A 25,806-nucleotide genomic window follows, 5' to 3' on the forward strand; every position below is an offset into this window, starting at 1 on the left:
ATCATACCTTCAGCTATTTATTCTGTATCAACAATCTATAATAAGCATTACTTGTAAATAAAACTATACACATTAGATTGTATACTATACCTGCACTGTCTTCATACTTTACATTACTCATACACAGTGATAATACTGTATAGATCAACCCTTATTGTTTATTCTATATCTATTTATTATCGATTTTATTCTGTATAATATTATGTACATTTGCTCGTCTGGTTAGATCGTAACTATATTGTGTTGTCTCAGACCCTTAACTCAATGTGCAATGACAATAAAGTTGAATCCAAGCTGTCAAAATAAGATTATTACACAGCTATTACAGCTGAGAATAAGCACCCAGAATACGCCACATGTCTAACAGGAAATATCTGCTGTCAACATTCAACAGCTACGGTGTCAGACAGACAGGCAGACAGGAAGACAGACAGGCAGGCAGACAGACAGGCAGGCAGGCAGGCAGGCAGACAGACAGGCAGACAGGCAGCCACCGACCCGTTAAAGTTGGCTGTCAATCAGGTTTTCTAACAAAACAGCTCCAACTGACAAGCAATTGGTTAGCTAGCTAGCTAGCTAGCTGAGTTGGTTCATCACTGGTTGCGACGTCACAACGCGCACACACAGGGGGGGTGGGGGGGTAAACTATGCTTTTTGTGGAAGAAAGAGGCGGCGCGGATGGACAGAACGATAGTTAAACGTACCCGTTGACTTGTATCTTCGTTTCCTCCATATTTCCGTGTGAGTAGACGGGTCGTCTAGCTGGTTGCTGGTTGGCTGCTGCACTGCAGCGATCTCCGGCCGCTGTAACGTCCGCAGCGGAGCTTCGCCATTGGTCCAAACTGTGATCAGGTATACAGCGCCGTGATTGGTCGACACTTTCACGCTGTGTTTCTATTGGCTGTTGCGAAGGAAGAGGCGTGCACATCTGTTGGGACGAAAACAGAGACGGAAGAAAACCTGCAGACACATTGTTCTACCTTCTATTTTTTTATGCAGGACTTTTACTTACTTACTAGAATATTGTCTACACTGTAGTATTGCTAATTTTCCTATATGCAAATGTACAAATTATTGTTATACATTCAACGTCTAATTCTGTTAAACATGTAATAACAATGATGTAACCACTTTTAGCATTATCTAATGTACAGCCTATATTGCAGTACATTACTATCATTGCACTGTGTATATTCAGTAACAGTCCTATCTTTAGTCCTAGTTTTCTTTTTTAAATGTTTGTTATTTCATATAATTTGGTCTTCTACTTTTTTTCTCTCACCTACCTCATTTATTTGTGTGATTTAGCTGCTATAATAGCTTCTGTCTCCTATTTGCACCGACTGTCAACACTTTAAAAACTAAAGAATTTTATGTACACTTTTTAATTATAATTGCCCTCTTTTTTAAACTTCATCATGTAAAGCACCTTGAGTTGTCTTGCAAACACTGCAACGTTTTGTTAGCATAAAGTACCACGCACGCAACAAACTAGAGCTGAAAGGATTAGTATATGAATCTGATTTGAAAATGTGCTTACACGCCTTCAGCAAATGGTGTTTCACTTGATGTGTGAAGGAAGAACCTCGTCTGCAGCCGGTGGATGAGAGATTTTGGATATAGAATTCCCTGCTGAGTAATTGGCAGCGTCGTCGTTGTTGTTTAGTGGCACTCAAAGACGTTTATGGTTCACAGCTTGGTAGCTTTTTTCATTTTTACACACACACACACACACACACACACACACACACACACACAGACAGCATTTTCCCTTCTGTTTCATGATGTAAATATCATAATTGTTGTAGAGATTTCACACACACCACCATGCAAGATGCTGGGCCGCACATCTGGAGCAGTTTGGAGTTCAGTATCACATGAACCACGTCTGCAGAGAAAGGAGAACAATCCTGCAGCGTTCCTTATTTTCACTTACAGGTAAGAATACAACTGGATGCACTGAATCAAACGATGACAACTGTGTTGAAAATACAATTTATTACACTGAGTAATAAATACATACAAAGATGCAAGTAACAGCATTTTCCTTTTTTCTTATACCAAAACCACCCTCAACACGAATGAACCGATGCATTTGGCACATCTCTGCCCCTCCCTCCCTCAGTCATGTGTTATAAGGGTCTGAAAAACAGACCAAAATACTATCAAAAACAAGTCGTTCCCATCTACCCCTGTACAAGCCATGCACTGTCTACGATTTAACCCCGGGCCCGTTCGCATGCATAAATCAATGTTTTAAATATGAAGTCAAAACTAAGATCCCAAAAGTGGGGCATAAAAACACATGATATCCTTTCGTATGAATTCCAGTAACCCAAACATGATTTAAATGAATCCTGCAGAAACCTCAGGAGTCATGAATTGTGTTTTTTCTTTTCTTTTTTTTCTCCCTCCCTCCCTCTCTCTCTAGGAGCTTGCTTTTTCCCCAATCCTTTGTTCATTTACTTCCTCTTTTTGAAGGAAATGCCATGCAAGTTTGTTTTTTTTTCTCATGAGACACACGCGGTTAGTTCTTCTTGCAGGGAGGAATGTGTGTTCGTAGCTAGGACCTCGCGTTTCTCTCCGTCTCCGCCAGGCATTCACGCACCAACCCTCTGGCGTGGATTATACCTTTGAAGAGAGACAAACACAATTTAGGTTAACAAACTGTACAACACTGTATGTTGTGCACTTGAATTGATCTGCATATGCAGTGCAATTTTGTATATTGTTTACTTCAGTAAAAATACTAATACCACACTGTGAAAATACTCCAGAACAAGTAAAAGTATGTAAGTATTACCAGCAGTAAAATGTGTTTTACTATAATATCTTTTCTTGATTAATATTCCTGCTGCATTAATGTGTATGTTGCATGTTAACTTTGTTATATCTACATCAATGCATCATATTCTATAACAGGGTTCATACACATTTTGACCAGTGGATTTCCATGCCTTTTCCATGACTTTAAACCAAATTTCCATGACCAAACATTTTGTGAAATCTCCGTGGTTACATGAAAATTGACATGGGATTACATTTTTTTCAAGGACTTTTCCAGGCCTGGAAATAACCATTTTTAAATTCAAGGACTTTTCCAGGTTTTCCATGACCGTAAGAACCCTGCATAAAATCATTACATGTTTGTAGCATCTCTGTCCTTTGAGAACCTCGTATCAACACATGAAGAAACACTTCATCCTTCAGTTGATCACAAACATTCAACATCAACACATCTGGAGATACGAGGTCTTCAATGAACAGGAAGGGGATGAAAAACTGTCATATGAAAAGTAACTAAAGCTGTCAGACAAATGCAGTATAAAGTACAATATGTACTGAGATGTAGTGAAGTAGAAGTGTAAAGTTGAATACAATGGAAATAATGAGCTACAAACTTAATGTACTTGTTCTTAACCTAACTACTGCACTTGAGTAAATGTACTTACCTCTTTTCAGTCTCTCCATTGCACTCTTACTTCCAGCATACGTGGGCCTGATCTCCTTCCCAAGCTCTTCGATGATGGCCAGCAGCTCTGCATATTTGTTTTGAGGCACTTGGCTGCCACTGGAGCCCTGAGGGTAAACAAACAGAACACGGTCAGACAGGTCCAACTCGCTTTACACAGTTTTGGGGTTGCAGAAGGCACTTTTAATTCAAAGGACATCCCAGTGAGATTTTTTTTTTTTTTAAAGAAGCGTAATCTACTGTTGTTATTTTTATTGAGCCAAGTAAGATTATACATACAGTATATTGTTGTGTCAATGCTTATTTACGTTTATATACAATATTTCATGTACATTAACAGGTATAAAGTTAAGTAAAGTTAAGAGAATCAAATGCTAAGGCCTTCCAATGAACCAGTGAATATCCTTCCAATAAACCAGTGAATATCCTTCCAATAAACCAGTGAATATCCTTCCAATAAACCAGTGAATATCCTTCCAATAAACCAGTCTAAATCCTTACAATATATACATATTCCTGTGCTAACAAGTGAAACATATTTGTAACATGTAATGAAGATCATAGTATTGCACTAATTGATTTTTTTTTTAAACATTCAAAAAGTGCACTTTTATACACATCAAAAAGAGTTTACTCGTCGTGTGAAGTGCTACTCGGCCTGTGAAAACAATTGTATAATATCTTCTGGTCTTTGACTGACCATTATCTTTGGATTCTTTACAGCCCGTCCTCTACTTTATAGAGGTACAATACGTCCATGTAAATAGGAACAAGCTGAGATTAAACATCTGAGACAGTCAGAGTAGCAGTTGAACTGCAGTTACCTGTGAGAATCCCAGAGATGGAGGTCCATAGTCGCTCAGGAGCGGCCTGTAGGACTGCAGCGTGGCCAGGTTAGCTGCGGAGGGAGACTGCAGGCTTCCAACTGTTCACAAAGTACAAGTTGACAGCGATGAAGACGACAGCACAAAAACCGACAGTATGTCACCGGAGATGAAAGACATTCCCATTAAAATACTTGGTCGAGGCAATGGTGGAAAGTAACAAAGTCCATTTATTCAAGAACTGAACATACCGTAGGTACAATTCTGAGTTCATTCTGCTCTACCTGAGTTTTTATAATTGTACTTACGCTATATTCTATAGGTACCTGCAGCTACTTTGCAGATTAAGCCTTTAAAAAAAACGATAATGAATCATGAAATAATCAGATTGTAAAGTAAAAGTAGCAATACTACACAGTAAAAATACTTTGTTACAATTTAAAGTCATGCATTCAAAGTGTAAAAGCACAAGTACAATATATGTGCATCAACATATACTTAAATTACCAAAAGTAAAAGTGCACCTTTCTGATTCGTATATAATATAGGATTATAATTATTGATGCATTAATGACTTGATCCCTTTAATGTTGCAGCTAGTAGATGTGGAGCTCATTAGATTTACTTTAAATACTGCTGGGTAATAATGCATCATAATTTATTGGTTTGTTTTTACTTTGTATTCATGATCTGAATCTGTAAAGTACAACAGCTATGAAAATAAATTAACATACCATTCATTCATTCATATGACCAGAATGTATAAAAACACCCAAGAAGTTGCCTAAAGGTTGGTTCCAAACAGTAGTGCAGGAAGTATTCAGATCCTTTATTAAAGTAAAAGTACTAATACCACGTTGTAAACATATTCAAGTAATGCATTCAAAATTCCATCGAAATATAAATAAAATACAAAAAGTAAAACACTCATTATGCAGAATGGCACATTACAGAGTAAAATAAATAATATTAGATTATGAACTGATGTATTAACATGTCGATCACTCTTTAGATCCTTTACTGGGCATTAAGTCCTAATACCATGCTGCATTCACAACCTCACTGAAGTAACTGTACATAAGTATTATCATCAAAATATACAAAAACCTACCTATTATATAGAATTTAATTTCAGAATAAAATATACTATATAATAAAATGATAAACGTCAGCACTTTAATGTTACAGCTGGTAATTGTGGAGCTCAGTTCATTCATAATAAAATAGCATGATTTATAATTCATTTAGTATTAATCTGAACGTAGTTGTATTAATCTGAATGGTTATCTAAGTCAAATATTTATCACGAAAATTGAACCTATACTCAAGTATCTAGAAGTATAAAGTAGCAAAAATATATATAAATACTCAGGCAAAGTATCTAAAAAAATTGCACAGCACTTAGTAAATGAAGCCTACTTACCATCTACTTTTAAAGTTTCTTAAAGTAATATGAACTTATTTCAATTAAAACATGTTTAAATACGTTGACCCTTTTTTCCCCCACTGAACGGAGGCATCTTTTTGTCCTCCACCTCGCCGCTCCCCTGCCGCTTTGTTCGGCTGCAATATTCAACCTCCGACGCGAGATGTCCTCGAAGAGCCATAAAAAAAAGAAATTCAGAGGCAGATCAATCAGCAGCTCCGACCGGAGGAGCATCATGGAGGAAACGGAACAAGGGCTGGCTCAAGAAGACACGAGTGATACATTTTTGTCACCGTGTAACGGCAACCAACCGTCGGGACCCCGCACGGATGGATAATCGCGTTTTACCGACCGTCGCCTCGCGCTTCCTCATCCCAACCGTCGTCCCAACCGCCGCGGAACGGCGCTCTTTTTCCCCCCACATTAGTAATAATGGCGGATATGAATTAGCCTAGCTCGCAGGATCTGACCCTATATATATAACTGGACAAAAACTACAGACGCGGTCTTTCTCCAGGTATTCTCCGAGACCCCGAATTTAACACTCGATTTAACGGACGGACACTTTGATTTTCTGCCGTTTTTTCTCCTTACCCTGGTTCCCAGAAGTTCCCGGAATGTGCTGATGGACATTGGGTTTATAGGACATTCCCAGAGACATTGTAAATTAAAGAAATAAAAATGACCCGAAATTCAGTGAAGCGTCTGTCTCTCACTTTTTGTTTACAACAGCGGCACCGGCAAATATGGCCGTCACTTTATATTGACACCCACTGTGCTTTCTAACACTGCTACTATCCATTGCGGGCGATCAAGAACAAAAAGAAAAAAAACGGTTAAAACGTAATTTAGACGATGAAACGACGGAATTCGCCCGCGGTTTTCACCCGGTTTAACGCGTTCACCGGGAAGTCTTACTTTAAACTAGACTTTAAATTTAAAAAAACTTGTTTAAAAAAAAAAAAAAAGTGAACATGTGGAGTGTGTTTAGACTTATTCCTTCACATTTTAAAGTCTTTTACATTATTTATTTTTACGACACAATAAAAAATAAATAAAATAAAAGTATTTTTTTTAAAGTCAGAAAAACGAACTGCGTGTATTTGTATTTGATTTGACATAAAAATCAAATGAGTGGTTTTTGTTGTGTTTTGGGTTAAATATGAACACTTTACCACTCAAAAGAGAAAACAAGAGCCGGTTTGAAGATACCTGTCTTTGTCTGTGGGGGCGCATCCATTGTTCCGTCTATATATATATAAATAATATATATATAACTGAAGAGGTTTAATAATAAGGTAATAAAGGATCCACTCTTATTTGTGGAGGCATGTGGCTGCGTTTCTGCTCTTCTTCCATTCAAATAAGGCAGACAGTTAAACTCCCTTGTCCACATGGTTGGACACACAAGCACGAGATTTGGCCCAATCCTGGCCCAGTGCCATGACCTCTGACCCCCAGGAGGCAGTGGGACGGCCCCGGCTGATGGGTAGATACCAACGGGTTAACAGGCCCCGACTTTAGGACACGTTTGGGGACAATGTGCTGCTTGTTTGGGGAGAATTTAGACCTGAAAACATGTCGTAATTAGATGAATTGTTGTCATGGATAAACATGTTAGAGGTGGAAGAAGTACTTAGACCATTATATACTTATTATGTACATGTATGTATGTATATATATATATATATATCTCTTATTACAAGAGCATTTCATTGTTCTTTTTATACTCTGTAGTTATATTTGTTTTTTTATGCTTTTATTCTGAAGCATCATTTCAAAGATAACAAAACATGCTTTTTCATATAAACAAACAGTCAAAAGAGAACACACTTTAAAAAAAAAAAGTGGACTACATAATATAATAAATAAAAAAACAATACTATTACACTTGTAACTTTACCTGCAAAATGTTCTTGTCACGTTTTGTATCATTCACTAAATACAATATATACACAGTATAACACAGGCCATGTCCTAGTTTGCTAATCAGATGTACATTTCCTGCATCACTACTGGAGAACACCAGGAACTAAACATGTTCAAGTTACTTACATTTCCTTCACAGGAATCTGACTTCTGGTTTTAGAAAAATTGTGCTCGACGATCTTTGGAAATAAAGATTTAAGAAAGGAACAAGCCCAAATAAAAAAGACCGCATTGAAGTAGACGTGAATATTTTTCCCAAATCAAACATTTTCATAATTAAAATGACCTTAAACTTCTGTATTTGCCAGTGGGATCACGCGTCTCTGTAGCACAAGTAACAGTACTACGAAGTAGAAGTATACCAAGCTTTATTGAGCATCACACTCATTCATGTACAGGTGAATATTTGTACAACTCGGTCAGTAGTGCAACTCGTGCAAAGATGAAAGGAAGAAAAAAAAAAAAAAGAGTCTTTCAAGTGTTTCAGCTTCAGGAGGAGCCGACGATCTGCCGAGACGGGCGGCGTTCAAAAACGTCGTTGCAGATTTGGCTGCCCGCGTTCCTGACTTCTCGAAAAGACTAAATAAAAACAAGAGTCGTTGGCGTTCTATGCGGCGGACATTCAAGTTAAAAGACTTCTCAGTTAAAGAGCAGATCAGCAAAGTCTGTCCAACGGCATCGCTCGTTTTTAAATCTGTTTACAAAGTGTACAAAATGCACATTCGTATGATACAAAGACTTCTTCCCATTTCACTTGTTTTGTACATGTATAATGAAGAAACGGAAGAGAATATACAGTTAACAACATGAACTAATCCACAGGTTGACGATGCGGCCGAGCGATTAGAGGACACATCCCGTCTTTTATAATTAATCAGCTAGTAGGACAGCTAAGCAGACTTTGGTCCGTCCCTTCCAGTGCAGATCTTATAAAATTCAATACAGGACTGAGCAGGTAAACCACTCAACAGAAGCAGCCGTCCGTTTTTTTATTAATTTATTTTCAATCACAACTGGGCTCAAGACAGCAGAAGACTTGGAGAGAGGCATTTGAGACGTTTAACTGTGAAGAAACGAGCTGAAAACACCAGCAAACCCCGGAGTTAGTCAGTGTCGAAGCAGCATTTGGAGTTCTGTTCATGCTTTTTTCCCCTGGACATTTTTCTTTGTGTTTTTTACCAAAGGGGGTCTTTGTATGAGTTGAGCAGACATCCGTTTAATAAAACAAAATAAAAAATGTCTGAGCAGAGCACGGTGTTGCTCTGAAAGCGGTTTGAAAAGAAAATATTTAACATTTCTCACAACTCCTTCCTTGGCTGCTGAACTGTAGATTACACATCCCCAACGTCACACACAAGATCTACTTTAAAAATCAGACAACGGGTTTCCACCTGAAACACAAACCAGTGTAGCGATCGACTGGGGAGGAGGGAGCATAATATCACATAATAATATCAGAGATAAAAGACGATGGCCGATATCTCCAGCACTCGAACAATCTAGATTGTTAAATAAAACTAGAGGAAAGCATGAACTGTCCCTTTAATGACGAGAACAAACAGGAGGAATGATTACAGTGAGAAAAGTGTGTTTCAAATTTGGTTTCGGGAACCTGACTGCTGCTGAAGTGACTTTAATGATTGTTAAATGTTACAACGTGGACGAACGGGAACTAAATGATCAAATGAATCAATCTGAGACGTCGGTGCCGTAAGCGATTACGATGAAAAGGTTTCCGACGATGATGACGTTTTGGCTTCCGATAAGCAGAAAGCTCTCGGCACGCGTGAGTGAACTGGACGAATGTTCAAGTTTCTACGTCAAACTAAACTCTCTCTGCATCAGTGCTGAATCAAGTTCAAACAGCTATGAACGGATATATATTAATATGGGATTGTAGTTTTTTTTTTTTTTAATGAATCAGACTTTAAAAGACTCATGGTCTTTGTCTCATCCACCTTTGGTCTGAACCAGGAAAAAGTCTTTGCTTCTCACCAGGTAGTCCAAGACTGAACTTAAAGCACGGGCGAGGAGCGGACAACTCAACACGCCCTCGAGGTCTCAACTGTGTCTCCGTCAATACGTCACAAATCTTTTTCACTCTGAATGTCAGAGGACAAAACATCACCCGTCAAAATCTGTCTAGGTGAAAACAAGAGTCTCTGGAGAGAGAGAGAGAAAACAAAAAAAGAAACTGTGAAATCTTTTCTCCCTGTACAACCGCTGCCTCGCGTCTGAGAATCAGCGCAGCTCGACACCTCTGACCCTCAGTGACAACGGAGGGGCGTGTAGAGGGCGGGGTTCCTGGAGATAGAGACTCATAAGTCCAGGTCCCTTTACGTCGGGACGTGAACTCGAGACGGGCTTTACCGCGGTCCACCACAGGCTATGTGTTGGGCGCGTGGCAGAGGCTTTGGGGGTGGAGCTGCTGCTGCTTCTGAAGCTCCTGCACGGCGAGCTGCTGGCTCTGGTCTGACGTCGACAGCTTGTTGCTTAGCGGAGACACGCAGTTCGCTGGAATGATCAGTCCTGGAAAAAAGAAAAGGGGGTGACATTTATAGCAGACATTAAAAAAGAAAAAACAGGAATGTTTGATATTTTGGGGAAAGATATTCCCTTTCTCGCGAGAGTTAGACGAGGACCGTCTCTGACGTCTGTGCGGTAAATATGAAGCTGGAAACCTCACGACGGCACACAAGACAAGGAATAGTCCGGCACATTAACTAATGTCTTCACTTTGGTTTTTGCTCGGATTAAACCACCAAGATGCGTTTATTTTGTGTGTACGTGTTGTAATGATTTATGGTGTCGGTGCTCGTCGACTCCACTGAAATAAAAGGATTGAACAGACTCCTGTGCATCGGATCTCCAGACTAAACCACACTTTTATTTCAGAAAAAATATATACACCATGTGTCAATTAAAGACTTCCTTCATACATCAAGTTATTTTTTTTGTTTATAAGAGATCCGAGACCCTGAACATGTGGCCTTAAACGGAGAATTATGGAGGACGTTAACGATTTAGAAGATCAATCCTCTCATCCAACGCTCTCTGCAAGAAAACAAGTCTCCCAAACATGTCCGAGCTGTTCCTTTAAAACAGCCCTTCAACTCACCGACTATTCTCTGTCCGTCTTCTGTTCTGAGTCGGACTATCTGCACCTTCACGTTGGTTCCACTGACTGGCGTGAGAACCTCCTCCAGCTCGTTCCACACGCTGAGAACCGAGCCGCACAGAACGTAGTACGTCCGACACCGGAGGCCGACTTCACACTGGAGGCCCACCGACGCCTTCTTGCAGTTTCCTCTCCTTTGGGCAGAAACAAACATTTAAAAATGTTAACAGTGAGGGACTTCCGGTGACGCCATGTTCTGAGCAAGTCGCGAGGAGGGTTTGCTCCCGCAAAACTCGGTGTGATTTGGCTGTTTGCATGATTATAATAATATTCGGACAATAAATGGGATAAGTTTAGTCCTGAGGGAAGACATGAGCATGTCCAGAGATACAAGAAACGCAGGGAAGCAGCAAAAATTCCAAGAAGAGAAAAAAGGAAAAAAAAAAAGGCCGCTGTTTAACGTTGCACCAGGCGAAGCTAGTGAGGAAGAAGGAGCAATGAACATGGCGGAGATACTTCGAGAACTGAAAGAATTGAGGAAAGAAAATCAGGAGTCGTTTACTGACACCAAAGCCTCACTGTCTAGACTGGAAACATCGGTAACGGATCTAAAACAACGGATGGAGAAACTCGAACGCAGGGTGGAAGAGACGGAGACCAGAGTCGGCGTAGCTGAGGACTCTAGTCAACGGCATGAGCGGGTGCTCCGACATCGGGTGAGACGCGAGGCGGCCCTCACCGACCTATGTGATGACTTGCAGAACCGAATGCGCCGCAACAATCTGAGAATCTATCAAGTCCCTGAAGAAAGTGAGAAAAGAGACAGTTGGGTTTGTTAAAGATCTTATTAAAAACACGCTGCAGCTACCGCCTGAAATTAATGTACACATTGAGAGGGCGCACAGATCTTTGGGGCTAAAACCAGACAACACCGCACCTCCGCGCTCCATCACTGAGATTTCAGGACTATACCGTGAAGGAAGCGGTGCTACGACAAGCATGGACGCAGAAACAAGCCCAGTTTCAGGGAAAGCTCATATACTTCGACCAAGATTACTCTCCGGAGGTACAGAGGAAAAGAGCGCGGGTACGTGGAGTTATAAAGCAGCTGAAGGAGAAGGGGATTCGGGCCGGATGTTGCTTCCCTGCGCACGGGAGTGAAAACTTTTCCAACGATGGTAGAGGCTCTGCCGACACTTGGGGAGTTGGGCATAGAGGTGCGAGTGAGTGAGAGAGAGAAGATGGAACGGGAACTTTCGAAGGCGACATGGCAAAGGCAGGAGAACGGGAGAAAGAGACGCTTCTTTGAGGGACGGTGATCTACGCTCTTTTCTGAAGGACTGAGAAAACGACATTTGTGCTCAGGTAACGCTAACAGACTTTTGGAAATCAGTGCTAAGTTTAACGGTCGACAGGAATACGACATATCTATCCCCGTATATGACATTTAAAACAGCTAGTCACACTGAATATAAGTGATGAGTATATGTGAGTGATATTAAAGGTAAGAGGGAGTGAAGGGCTCCCATTTTCTTTTTGATGATAGTACCCAAGATGGGACGAAAACCTCACCAGGGAATTGGTTATTTTCTTTGGGCTGTGGTTTGGTTGGCACTTTGTGCAAATTATAGGGTTATAGGAAAAATAGGTGGAATAGACCTGACCATCATGAATATTTATGCTCCGAATGAAGATGATCCTCCATTTTTTTAAGGACATTGCATCCATATTGGCAAGGGAAGCTAAAAGGTACCATCGTTTTAGGAGGAGACTTTAATTGGGTCTTAAACGCGAAATTAGACAAATTACCCACAGAGCAGGGAACTCCTAGCAGGAAATCAAAAGCTGCAAAACATATATTGGAAGAGTTGGGGCTTGTAGATAGCTGGAGAGCCAAGAATCCAACGGCAAAAGACTTTACATTTCTGTCTACGGTTCATGGGTCATATTCCAGAATTGATCTGATTTCCATCTCAAAGCAGAGCCTTCATAAAATTAAGGAGTGTGTTATAGAACCTATTACTCTAGGAACTTGTTCTAATAAAAGTTAAAAAAATATAAATAAATAAATGTTGTTAACAGTGAAGCAGACGTATTTTATAATTTGTCTATTTTAAATCACTTCCTAAAACTAATTTTACAGACTGACTTTTATGTGATGTCTTTTTACGGCTTTTGTTATTATTGCATTTTTTTGTTTGTTCTGATCATATCGATTGGTTTTATTGTTCCGTTTCGTCAACCCTGAATTTAAATGTGCTCTACAAATAAAGTTGTTATTATAGTCAACCAATCCCACAAGAAAAGACCAGAACTAGGAAAGTCTTTTACTTCCCAACCTTGTGTGTGACGTTCACTTAAAGTCCATTTCTACAGGGGATAGTAATCTATAATAATACAAAATAGAACACGGGTCACAAATGGGTAATAATTTTTTTTTTTTTTAAAGGATAAAGTTATTGTCTAAAAACAACTGGCCACTGTAATTGGTTTAATCAAACTGGAGAAAATAGTGCATTTGTTGAGGAATTATTTCAGCAACTAATGAATTCCCATTTGGTGCTTTTGCAGCCGGATGGTGTACGTGGGTAAAAATAAATACAGGACATGACCAGACTTGACGTTTCACAGAGATCTTAAGGGCACATACCAATAAGCATGAGAGCAGATATTTGCTGATGACTTGTACTGGTCAATCCAGTGCTGCTTGGCGTCGTCAGACAAAACCTAAAACAGGCAAAAAATATAAATGAAATAATCATGTTTCATCAAGTAAACATTGAGCGTTCTTGAAGCAATACAAATAAAGTTTCCTGACCTTTTTGAACTTCTTCTTGATGTCTATGTACGTCTCCAGTTTGACTTGTCTGCCGGTGTTCGGCCTGTAAACCAGGAAGAGCCTCTTCTTAGCGTTCACCTCTTTGACCAGGATGGCTGTTTTCTTGTTGTTCCTCATCTGGAAGAAGAAAAAAAAAAAAAAAAAAAAAAAAAAAAGTACTACTCATTATGGGTGGCACCCCTCGGCCTTTAAAACCAGTCGAGTCATGTCCTCTGTGGATCTGGAGGAGCTTTGACAAGTCTGAGAAATATTCATTTCAATGTCCCTGCATCTCAAACGGGACATCAAGTTTGAAAGACGTGGGAATATGTTGTCGTGAAAGAAGCTATTTGGGTTGGATTATGGGAAATGAAGGATCCAGCATTTTTGGAATATGACTTCTAAAAGGGACTAAAAGTCCAGAAATCTCTGCTGCATCACAAATCCGTCCTTTGTAAATTCCCTAAACTTTATAGAAGTGCTGGGGATCATATGCTAGATGTTGTGCAGAATACTACCCCTGCACTCAAACTTTCCGTTCACACATCTTAGATGCATGATGTTTGACTATTATCTATATGCAATCATTAATTTAATGGATCATTGAGAAACCCCATTAACCCTCTCATACCTGAACATAGAAACCGTCATCTTCTCCGTTCTGATCTGCCCAAGCATGTGTGGCTTCCTCCCACGACATGCCCCTCTCCACACTCACCTGTGAGAAGAGACAAAGTCAGGTGATGTTACTGCGATTTAACCCATATTCATGAGCGGGGAGGGAGCATATAAATACAGCATGTAAATGTGTAAACACATGTATGAACATACGGTGTAGAGTTCCACATGTCCTGCAGTAGTGTAGCCCGGCGTTAGAAATTTCTTGCAGTCTACCTTCTTCACCTTCTCATCACCGGAGCCCAGATCTAAAAAAAACAAAAAAGGAGGACAGGAAGATATTTGAAAATCACTGAAATCCAACCTTCAGGGCAGACGGATGATTTTGCCCCAAAGAAGTTTCTCAGAGCGGAAAGCACTTTGAATAATTAAAAACAGTAAAATTCCATCTGCCCCAGTTTTGCTTCTGCATGCGTGCGATAGCAATGGAGAATGACGTCCGTCTTACCCAGAATGCCCATGTCATATCTGCCACTCTTCTTGGCTTCCTGAATAACGGCTGCCAACGTGTCGGAGAAGTACTGGAACAAGGCGTTTTGCTGCTGGACCTCCATCCCCAAAATACGGTTCAGGAACTTCCCTATGTTGTTGTAGTCTGCAGCAGAAACAAAGATACATGGATTATTACATTCATGTGGAAATGCAAAACTGTTCATGCAATGCAGGACGCATTTAACGGGAAGAATAGTTGGCATTATTGGAAAAAAAACTAACATTCAGGAATATTCACCCAAACTTTTGTTGACCACATTCTGAAGTTAAATTCATCAATCTGGTGCACTTGAGACAAATTAAGAGGCCAGAAACTATGTTGTGCTGTAGTAAACTATTTAATTATTAACACATTGGTTGTATAGATGGTGACAATGAGCGAAACAAATTATATAATTCATGGGAAACACTGGATAATTCATGACAAATGAGAACCGTGCAAGTTTTTATTATATAATCAAGCTTGATTGCATGGGAGTTCATTTGCCGACATCGCACGCCCTGCAATGTGACCATTGCTTATGAGCACATTGCAATGTGGGTGCATCTCGCAGCCCGAGTTGCGACATCATGTCTTTGAATATATACACACACACTTAAAAAAAAAAAATGCAATCACCTTTGTCCAGGTTCATTGTGCCAGATCTGTCCTCCAGGTTTATGAGGCCCACACCTATTAATCCTCTTTGAATTTCTATAGAAGGAAAAAACAGGAATCAATGAGGCATACAAGAAATGACGCAGACATCCACAGGGAGAACCAATTGTACAACAATCAATAGATTGTTGGAATATTCACTGAAAGGTAAATAAATGAATTGCATTGTGTGGAACAACATGAGTCAAAGTACCTTTGAAGAAATCTCCTTTAAAGTGAACGGGCGGAGGCACAAGCGGAGAATCGAGCTTCACGATCGACTTCATCACGATTTCCAGAGCACTTCTTCCGTACTGCAGGGAAGAGGAACGAGAGTGAGCCACCGGCAAAAACAGGGAACTTTAGCGGGACAAAAAGCTTGATGGTCTTACTTTGTTGTCAAAATTAAACCTGCTGAGATCTCGAGTTTCTGTTGCTCTTCTGTCTCCGTGCGTGAGAGCTCCCTGTTACAAAAAAGAAAGATTGAAGAAATGCAGTTGATGTTTAAGGTTCTTCAAGTATCTATGTTCTTGATTGTACATTCGATTGGGACATACCAGACTTTCTAGTCTTTTGGCAACAATGGATGCAAACCGCTGCTCTCCTGCGAGCTCCGATATGAGGAAGACGTACTCTGGGGCCGTGACCTGGTTTGATCTGTGAGTTCTCCCTGTGAACAAACGGAGCAGAACGTTTGGTACATTTTGAACCACATTTTGTTATGCATTACGTGAAAGGCACACAAGTCGGGTGAATATCTACTGACCGAACTGCTGTATCGCTCTGTCGGCGCTCCACGGCAGCTCCAGTGTCATGTGGACTCTCCGCCGCTGGTTCTTCACCCGCCGGTCGGCCTGCAGGGAAATACCTGAGCTGGCAGCTTCCGAGATGATGGCTATGTTCTGGAAAGAGAAAAGAAAGACAGGTAATGTTCATTTTCCACAGACAAATGTGGAATTAGCAGCTGTTATTCTGTATTTAGTCAGTCCTGTCCAAAGTTTTAGATCAATCACAAGCAAAGTTACTGACTCGTTTGGCTGGTCCCAAATATTAAACTAACTAACTATGGTGTGTTTAGTCTGCCTCATTTGGGCCGGTGTGAAAGCTGTCAATCAAACTCTAAATAACTGGACCGAGAACTCCTGAAGGGCTGCAGCCAAACAAACTATCTGGAGTTATTAATTTGCTGTGCGAAAGCAAAGCAAACCAGCTACAGGGTGTTTGATGGTAGATGTCAGGGTAGAACTATACAGTTCTCATCTTCCATGCCTATTCTTTAAGAGACGACTAAGCTTGAGTCCGACTTTAAGGTGTAATTTCAGCAGTTCCACATGAAAAATTTGCCTAGTCGCTCCATGACACATAACTTCTGATGTTTCAGTTTCGAGTCCAGCTGAGGACCTTTGATTCATGTCTGCAAGTTTTATTCTATTTTAGTATAGATTGAGCCAATGAAAACTCTTATCACCTTGTTTTCATCATTCGTTTGCGTCATTGTAAACTTAGTTAAGTTACTCCTCCTGACTGTGCTCATTGTGTGCTGGCGACGACACGTTTCACCTTAGTCATGTTAGTTGAAGAACATATTTAGTCGAATTTTCATCTCCAAAATTAACACTGGGTAATGCAAAATGGTCCAAAACTAACAACGGATGTTTTCTTGTTCTAGATCACATGAAATACAAAGTGTAAAAATCCCTTAAATCCTAATTAAGTCATAAAAGAACCAAACAACCAATAACTTCTCAGTTACACGTCTCGTAAAAAAACCCCCTTTGCCTTTACCTTCTCTCCATCCATGAACCTCTGCTTCTCTGTGAGATTGAGGATTTCCACCGGGACATCCAGCTCGGAGCGAGACTCGTACGTGATGCTGCCATCGTCGTTGCTGACCACGCGACCTTTGCGACCGGTCATCTGAAGCACAGTTCAAGAAACGGCGAAGGGAGTTAATTTACAAAACAAAAAAGCACCCTCAAAAAAAATGAAAAAGAAATACTGCCACAGATGTTTCTACCTCGGCTACGTTCTCGGGTCCTCCCAGCTCGTCTATCAGCTCGTCCAGAGTGTTGGGAGGTAGATCCTCAGCTAGCTCCTCAAGTTTTTCCAGAAGATCTTTCTTCATTTTCTGAGCACTTTCCACTGCGTCCTGACTCGTTAGGCAGCTATCCTGAATCTCTGCCTTGACTTATGAACAAGTAAAAACGAGGCGTTCATTAACCCTCAAAAAGGCGGAATCAGAGCGCTGTCACCCTGTACTGCGGTGTGGTGCTTACCTATGGCGGGGGCGCTGGGAGCGATAACAGCGGCAGTGAAAGCCGGCCTGGTGGAGCCCAGACCAGAGGCCAACAAGGCACTTTGAATGGAGTCTGGATCAATACTCTTCCTTTTCTTTTTCTTCTTCTTCTCTTTCCCTTTCTTTGGTTCCTTTCTGATGAGCCACGGATCTAAAACACGAGGCATAAAGGTTTGCCGTGAGCACCGGATAAATACAACCGTTTTAAGTCAACTTCCTCGACATCCCTTTAGAAGTCTCACCGTCTTCCCCGTCGTCAGACTCGTCTCTGAATGGGTTGAAGTCGTCGTCTTCGTCGCCCGAGCTGATGGACTTGAAGCTGTCGTCGCTGTCTTTGCCGGACTCTTCGTCCGACTCCTCCGACTGGCTCTCCTCCGAGCTGGTACCCGACAGGCCGCCGTGCTTGCGAGGCTTCTTCTTCTTCTGCTGCTGCTGCTTTTTTACCTCTGAACCTGAGAAGATAGTCAGAAATGGATGAAAAAATTTAAATTAAAACATTTCTGAACGGCACATAATTTTCATGAGACGGATGCCATTTTTAAAGACAAAGCCACAGGTTATAAAACCTTCGTTACCTTTCCTTTTCTTGCCCTTCTGTTCTAACTGTGCTGCCGTTTCAGTGGGAGAGGGGGTCTTCTTAGCCGAGAGGTCGATGCCGAGCAGGCTGTAAAGCTTCTGCCTGTCAGGAGCTGGAAAGTGCTTCTCAACCAGGGACTGCAGCACACCTCTACAACAAAAAAACATTTAATTGTAGTGAAATATGTACTTTATACAGTTTTAAAATCGGCTTTGTTCAGTCCGTACTTTGCAGTTGAAACAAAGTCGCTCAGCTCTCCTCCTCCTTCCTCCAAGGCCTCCAGTGTTCTTGCTTCTCCGGTGGACTGAAGACCGATGACCACACACTGCAGAGGAAATGTGGAGAACATCAGAGCAGGCAGCACAACATGAACAGTTTTAGAGCATCTTTGGCGAACTTGTATCGAGCTGTAGCCTCTGTCGTGTTTTTAAAAGCTGTCGAGTAGTCAAGTACCACGTTTTCCTGGCATTGAGGCTTCATCATCATAGTCTTTCTTGTTATTTCTCTCTAACACTGGGTTTCCATCATTCCGACACAACACATTTTATTCTTCCTGGAGTGATACACATTTGTCCTTGGTAGATACAGCGTAGAGACATTTTTCAGGTTTGGAGCCATGATCTCTCGAGTACGGGCCCGATCACATTGAAACACGTCGCAACAGGCTTCAAAAACACCCCTTGGCGAAGCGAGTAAAACAGCCAATGAGCACAACCAAGCGATCAAATGTAAATAACGGAGAAAAAATTATCAATTGCAGACGTCGAGCCTTTGCTCAGCTGTACACCGTTCATGTACTTAACTGCGAATTAGTAATATCAGTGTTCGTTCCAACCACATCTAGTGGCATAAAAACAGAAAGCCAACGGTATGAAGGACTTAAGCCCGCCTCTCGCTTGATTTGATTGGCTGCTTCGGCCAATTGTGACATTGACGACCAGTGCGACTCCACGCTGAATAATAATTTAAACAAGTCTGAAAAGGGCAGCGGCAAGAGAGGAGTGCCCACCAGACGCGCTGAACCGAAGATCGTGTGATCGGCCCACAATGCTAACGCAGCAGCCTTTTAAAAACACGTTAAAATTTAAACTCAATGAATTGTGCGGCACTACATATTGTTATGTTTCAAGAGTCGAGGTCTCACCTTTCCATTTTGGACCTCCTCTCTGGCCAGCTGCACCACTCGGCGGACTTTGGAGGCGATGCAGAGGTATTTGAAGAACCTCTGGTGAGCGGACCAGAACTGGCCCCACATGGACTTCTTCATGCGCTGCTCTGCGTCCATCAGGTTCGCCGCCTGCTGGAACTTCTCGCGTGCGCTCACCCACTGGGAGAAGCGTAATGAAATCTACTTATTAACTGCAAGGACAAATTGAAAGAGTCGCAGAAATGTGCTTAAAATGCATTTCTTTACACTTTACTTGTATGTGCTTACCAGCCTCACAGATTTGTTGTACATGTTGATGTATTGCTGAGTCAGGGGAACTTCCTCAATCTTAAAAGTCACACCTGTAAAACTCAATTGCCTGGCAATATACATCCCCCTCAGTTTCATGTCCATGGCTACTATCTCCATGGCGCCAACACCTCTGAAAATGATGGGGAGGGGAAATACACGTTAGCACATTTTCCACCTGCGACATGTATTTTGTCACCGGCAATAAGAGAAACTTACCTGCGCTCAACAGCCTGGATAAAGTTGCCAAATTCTCTGAAGGGTGTTTTATGCCCCCAGATACCCAGGCGATTCATGTAGGCCATATTTCGCGGTTCAGAGGCACCTTGATAGAAAAGGTACATTTTTCAGAATTTACATTGTTTGCACAGATTCACCGGCTTCAACCGAGTTTACACCGTCGGAGAGCTCATTTAGTTCGACTGCGTCTACTAACCTGTAGCACTTGCATACACAACCCGAGCCTTGGGGAGTTTGTTCTGCAGCTCCAACACGGCGAGCCCGGTTTTTGTAGGTTTGGACGATCCGATTGGACACACGTTTTTGGCTTTGTGACACTCGTCGTACACAATCTCAAAAACATTTGGTTAAGGGAAGGACGGTCTACAAGGATCTTGTTTACATCTCCTTGATGCAGGCAGGGCCACGCGACAAAAGGATGGACAACAACAGAGGAATCATTAATTCTTGACAGCTTGAAAGGATACTACTCCGTCAAAGTCCTCCCCACACCAGTGGAGGAGCTGCTGGAATCTGGTCTTGTATTTCCCCCCTGATTGGCTCTCTCCTATCAACGAAGAGTAGGTGGCGAATATCACACCTTTCTTCACACTCCCATTGTGTTTCGAGGAGATTTTCCCATATTTGAACTGAAAATACAACCGTGTAAGTGAGCGCTTGACATTAGGAAAGGCGGCGTTTCCATCCATGCACCTTAAAAATATCTGACCTTGTTCAGTGAGTGAACCTGGATGTTTTTGGCTCCTATGTCCCTTAAATCCCTTTCGGAGTCGTACTTCAAGTCGTTCGAGACACTAAACCTGAACAGAAGAGAAGAACATTTATTTGAAGGTAATGCTTCATAATCCCCCGCGTTAAATGTGATGTAGAGGACTTTGGGTATTTACCAAAGAGATCTCTTCCTGCCTAAAAGGTAATTCTCGTAGATGATCCCTGCAATGGTCCGGCCTTTCCCCACACCGGCTCCATCTCCGATTAAATAAGCAGCTCGATCACCGCTGGGGAGGAATGTCTCATGTTGCTGGTGCACAGGGAAAACAACCCAACAATCAAAACGGCACCATTTTCCTTTCAAAACAAGCTTAGTCACACAAAAGAACATGTAAAAATATATTTAGAAAATACCCAGATCAAGTATTTACCGGCAGTTAAAAAATTGCCACCCAATTCTGATTTAGTCTCATATGTATTTTAGCTTTAGTCGGAGCTTAGGCACATGATTGATAGGAAAAGTCTCAAACTCTTGGACATTTTATAAAATATTTTGTTCATAGAGCACTAATTTAAGAAACTCACTCCGTTTACATTAAAAATGTAAATCAGTAAAAAGACGACCCCAGAAATATGTTCAAAAGTAAGTTTACAAAAGATGTATTTAAAAGAAATAAAAGAATTGTCCATCATGTACAGAATATTTTACTTTGTTTGTCCACAAAATCTGCAGGTTTTGTACAGTTTCAAACACTTTCAAGGTACCTAAATGTCCAGAGTCTCTTATTGTTGCTATAAATGCATTTGTGAATTTTAATTTTTTTACAGAATTCCTTTATACAAGCCATTAACTTATATTATATAACAATCAAAAAACATAATAGGACAAAAGATTGTTTAATTTCAAATATTAAAAGTCTGGATTCACACGAGCGATCCTATTGATGAAACACCACATTATGTGGCTGCTTTTAAAGTTTTTCTTTTTCTTTGTGAACTCACGTCGTCAACGAATATCCACCTTATAATAAAATCGACTCCGCTTACCTGAGCCGCATACGTTATTGCCTCCAGCTGCAGAGCCGACAGGCAGCCGCGATCAATGACTTCCTCCGAGATGGACAGTCTGTACCACACCTCTGGAGGGCTGACGCTGGACAGGGAGCTGGTCTCCACCACGGGATCGGGATGCCGCTGGCCGATCTTCACTGCATTGGCAAACAGACCAGTCAGTGGATCGGGAGATTAACAATAGCGGGATGTATTTTGGTTTGATTTGACTGTTGATACAGTGCACTGTTGTTACGATCACTCAATGCGGTGAGTGCAGCGCTGCTCCTTACTCGTTTTCAGTGTCTGACTGACTGCTACACAGGAAATGTACGCCTCAGAAGAGTATGTCTACACCGTTAAATTAGAGTCAGAATTAGCAAGACTAGACACTTGTTGGTGCCAAATAGAGGTGTGGCTTCATGAGATTAAGGAAAGGAAATGTAATACTGACAGTGCAAAACAAACAACAGTCATACTTACATTTCATTGGCATGTACTCTGCATAAGTCTCTGCATGGCCCAATTCGTCTTCCTCTTCCTCCTCTGGCTCATCTTCCTCTTTCATCCCTGGGATTTTCTGTCATCATAGATTGACGTAACCGTTAATACCAATTTGCCAAAGGCGACTTTAACGTACCAACACACTTGGCAGCGTTCAAGAGCTTTCTAAAACTCTGTAACACTCACCAGAGAATGCGGGAAGGTTTGCATTTTGATGTCGTCATTGATCCAGATCCTGGAGGCATCTTTACCAAACACTTCCTTCTTGATCCCATTGTTCATTTCGCCTGCAACGCCAACAGAGACCAGTTTTATTTTCATGGTATTACAATTTGGCTCGAGAGAAAAGTAATAGGCTGTTGATAACCAATATCTTCAAGCAAAAAAGCTTTTTGTCTAATGTGATAGTAATTATCAACATCTGGTCACTATTTTTTTAGACTAAACGATCAATGAATATAATAACAGTCTAGAATGAAAAAAATAGCTAGATGCAGCCTGAGTGCATTTATGAAAGATAAAGTCCCTAATTAATGTGGATGGGAGTTTTGAAATTAGTCAGTTGTTTCCACACGGTCACAGGGGAATCCGTTTTGTGATTTTACAGTCAGACATAATTCTTTATGTTGTCGTAGATTTCTCCCTTTTTACAAAAACAGAGAAAGTGCTAAACCCAGATGGAAAGTCCCAATTGCTCTCGGCATAAAGAACAACTGAAAGCATCCAGAATTAACATTAAATTCTACAGCTTTTAGCTCATTGGTTCGGTTCTCCGGACCTCATACAAACTTGTTCTTATAAGCTCTTTTAACACCTTATAAACTTCTCCAAAAGTGGATGATTGAAAACCATACATCACGACAAAACACAAAACTAAATTGCATATTAAAATAACAAATGACCTGTGGCAGTTGCCGATGCAACTGGTGGAGCAATGTTGGGTGGAGGCTTTAGCCTCATGAGCTCCATCAGGCTGTTGCCCTTTAGACCGGTTCCCTTCACATTGCCGGACCGAAGGAGGTCTTTCAACTGAATCTGCTAAAAGAAAAAAATACTGTCAGCATAACCGAACGAGATGCTTTTTCTCTGTGTGGTTTTGTCCTGACAAAACGTACCTGATCTCTGTTAGAAGGCACTACTGTGGACGCTGCCGAAGGAAACGTCATGGTGGAGGGGCTCGAACATCCTCGCAGGGCTGAATTATTGACATGGACCACTTTGGTGACAGTTATGGTATGTTTGATAGGGTTTGTAACTGATTGTTTGGTCACATTAGCTCCTAGTGACGGCAACTGATTCAGCTGATTTAAGACAAACGTGGTGGTTGATGGCTGAGGTTTGTGCTGTTGGAGACATTGAGCAGAGAGTACAATTTAGTTTATTACAAAACTTCAGCTGCAACATAGCATTAAGTGTTCAATAATTAATAAATAATCTTACCCTGATAGTAACTATAGGGACTGGAGGCCCAGTTCGAGCAAATTCCACTGACTCTGTCCCCACACCAACATCCAGGGCACTGATGGAGATAGACTAGAAGAGGACCAATATCAGAACATTAGTATTAAGTTATGAGCCCGTTATTAAATCCCAGATTCTCCATAACAACAAAGACCATCTTACTTGCTGGGTTGTAGAGGGCTGTGCAGCATCCTGAGAATCAACATCAAATATGCCCATATCATTTGGACAAATACCACTCTCACTCAGGGCAGCGAGAAGTAAATCCTGTCCAGGATCCATCTGCAGGACAAATGAATATACGTTAATAAAAACAACGATGAAACTATAACAAACATGTTTAGAAGGTGACACAATTAGTGGATTAATTTGACTGCACAAAACACATCTTCATTGGTTAAAAAGGTTCACATTGTAATAAAGAAAATGGAAAAACATCTGTAGGTTTGCAGCCTCACAAATGTGAAGATTTACAGCTTGCAGTTAATAAGTGCTACACAAATAAAATGTATTAATATAATTGTGATAGTAAAAAAATATATATATATATATATATATATATATATATATATATCTTTGAAATAAAAAAAGAGGAGAGAAACGTCTGGCTCCGATTTAAAAATGTTTCTACAGTCGCATGCCATTTAAACTAAACTCAAAACTTTCCAGAACATAATGTAACACTTGGTAGTTCAAGATTTAACATTGAGATGACTTTGTGAGGGGGGGCTCACATACATTTACTATAAATCCAGAATCAAACAACACCAAAAAAGACCCAATGTGTCCATGACCTAAAAGATTAACCAGAAGAGACTGGCAACCATGAAGCACTTTAATAACCAGAAAGTATTCAGTCATAGCCATGAGCAAAAACATGCAACACAGAAATGTGACCCCCAACCCCCTCCAAAAAAATGTGATAAAAAACGGAGCACAATGTAAACCTCAAAGCCCAGTTTCTAAAAGAAAAACATGTGAAATAGTCGGTGTACAAAACCAAACATCTGTTGCTTAACTTTAAAGCACACGAGTCATTTTCAAGTCGACGTATTAGACCCGGTTAAAATATTCACCTCCTCGGCGTAAATCGTCACGCAGCGCACGCCGAAGAAAAGTGAAAACGAAACCCTAAAACCTAACAGCGACTCGGGTACGTGTACATCAACTCCACATCCACGAAAACGGCATCGGAAGGAAAGATAGCCATTTAACGCGGCAGCTACGTCTGCACGCCAGGTCAGACTTGGTCCAAAGTGACCCAAAACAAGACACGTGCTTTTGGTGCGCGCACAGCTTCCTGGTCCCTCCGACTCAAACGTAGCTTCCCCTCCCGGACTCCTCGTTAGCTCCGCGGGTTAATAATACAAATAAAACACAAACAAAGCGCTTTTGTTTTTTGAGATAGGACCTGGCTTTTTAAGCGCCGATGGATTCCTCGTGTTCAACGTGGTCCCCCTCGACTGGCACGCTTGTCACACGAGCTAAACTGGCCCGGTTGAACCAGGGTGACACGGCTTAACCGTGCTAACCGAAAGCTAACGTGCGGAGTATAAATAAAACCAGACCCTGTGCAAATAACTACACGTTCAAAGAAGAACCGGCTCAGCCGTCGAGTGTCAACAACAGTTATCAAAGAAAATGTCTCACAATGTCACGTTAGCCTTTAACGTTAACCCCGCTGCGACCACACACACCAACATTGCCCATTTATTCCCTGATATCTGCCCATTTTATTCCAACTGTCTCACTTTGGTTTTAACTTGAGCAAATGTGTTAACAGAATATGATAATAATAATAAAATGTCATTTAAAGTTTGTTTAATTTGGCTGCAGCATAGGGTGCAAATATATAAAAGTGCATATTAAACTAAAATATAAACAATTACATTGGTCAGTAAGTAACACTGTCATACACGTTTAAAGGGTTATTGAGGGATTACAGGCAAGTATCTTAAATACAACTAGTTACGTAACATAGTTCATTTAATATTATTCTATTTTTGTATATATATAGCGCTTTCTTCTTATTCTATTTTTGCATACATTGTGCATGTTTCTTATTATTCTATCCCATTTGTTTATATATTGTGCATTGTTCTTATTATTTTATGCAA

General features: G+C 40.9%; 1 protein-coding gene across 4 annotated transcripts; it reads right to left on the minus strand.

The window, feature by feature from the left end:
* Positions 1–2,044: 2,044 nt before the first annotated feature.
* On the minus strand, positions 2,045–23,971 carry sbno1 (strawberry notch homolog 1; the record flags this gene model as incomplete). 4 transcript variants are annotated; one of them, XM_079235104.1, is made up of 34 exons in its annotated part: positions 2,045–2,631; positions 3,453–3,579; positions 4,297–4,397; positions 10,770–10,963; positions 13,420–13,496; positions 13,588–13,725; positions 14,219–14,305; positions 14,419–14,513; positions 14,714–14,860; positions 15,377–15,451; positions 15,609–15,708; positions 15,787–15,858; positions 15,952–16,060; positions 16,157–16,296; positions 17,180–17,311; positions 17,412–17,581; positions 17,671–17,841; positions 17,933–18,142; positions 18,266–18,417; positions 18,495–18,592; positions 19,412–19,594; positions 19,703–19,856; positions 19,943–20,048; positions 20,160–20,295; positions 20,431–20,592; positions 20,673–20,763; positions 20,851–20,984; positions 21,722–21,882; positions 22,208–22,304; positions 22,415–22,515; positions 23,131–23,263; positions 23,344–23,571; positions 23,669–23,761; positions 23,852–23,971. In XM_079235104.1, the coding sequence occupies 34 exons, from the start codon at positions 23,969–23,971 to the stop codon at positions 2,564–2,566; spliced, it is 4,362 nt and encodes a 1,453-aa protein (XP_079091230.1). In that variant the 3' UTR covers positions 2,045–2,563. The 4 variants fall into 4 exon arrangements, with proteins under 4 accessions (XP_079091230.1, XP_079091233.1, XP_079091232.1 ...); XM_079235106.1 differs by lacking the exons at positions 2,045–2,631; positions 3,453–3,579; positions 4,297–4,397 and adding an exon at positions 7,505–10,180; XM_079235105.1 differs by lacking the exons at positions 2,045–2,631; positions 3,453–3,579; positions 4,297–4,397 and adding an exon at positions 7,505–10,180 and having other exon boundaries at positions 23,131–23,266.
* Between the last annotated feature and the right edge of the window lie 1,835 nt (positions 23,972–25,806).

This window comes from Taurulus bubalis (genome assembly GCF_910589615.1).
Source record: "Taurulus bubalis genome assembly, chromosome: 19".
In the NCBI taxonomy this organism is placed as follows: domain Eukaryota; kingdom Metazoa; phylum Chordata; class Actinopteri; order Perciformes; family Cottidae; genus Taurulus; species Taurulus bubalis.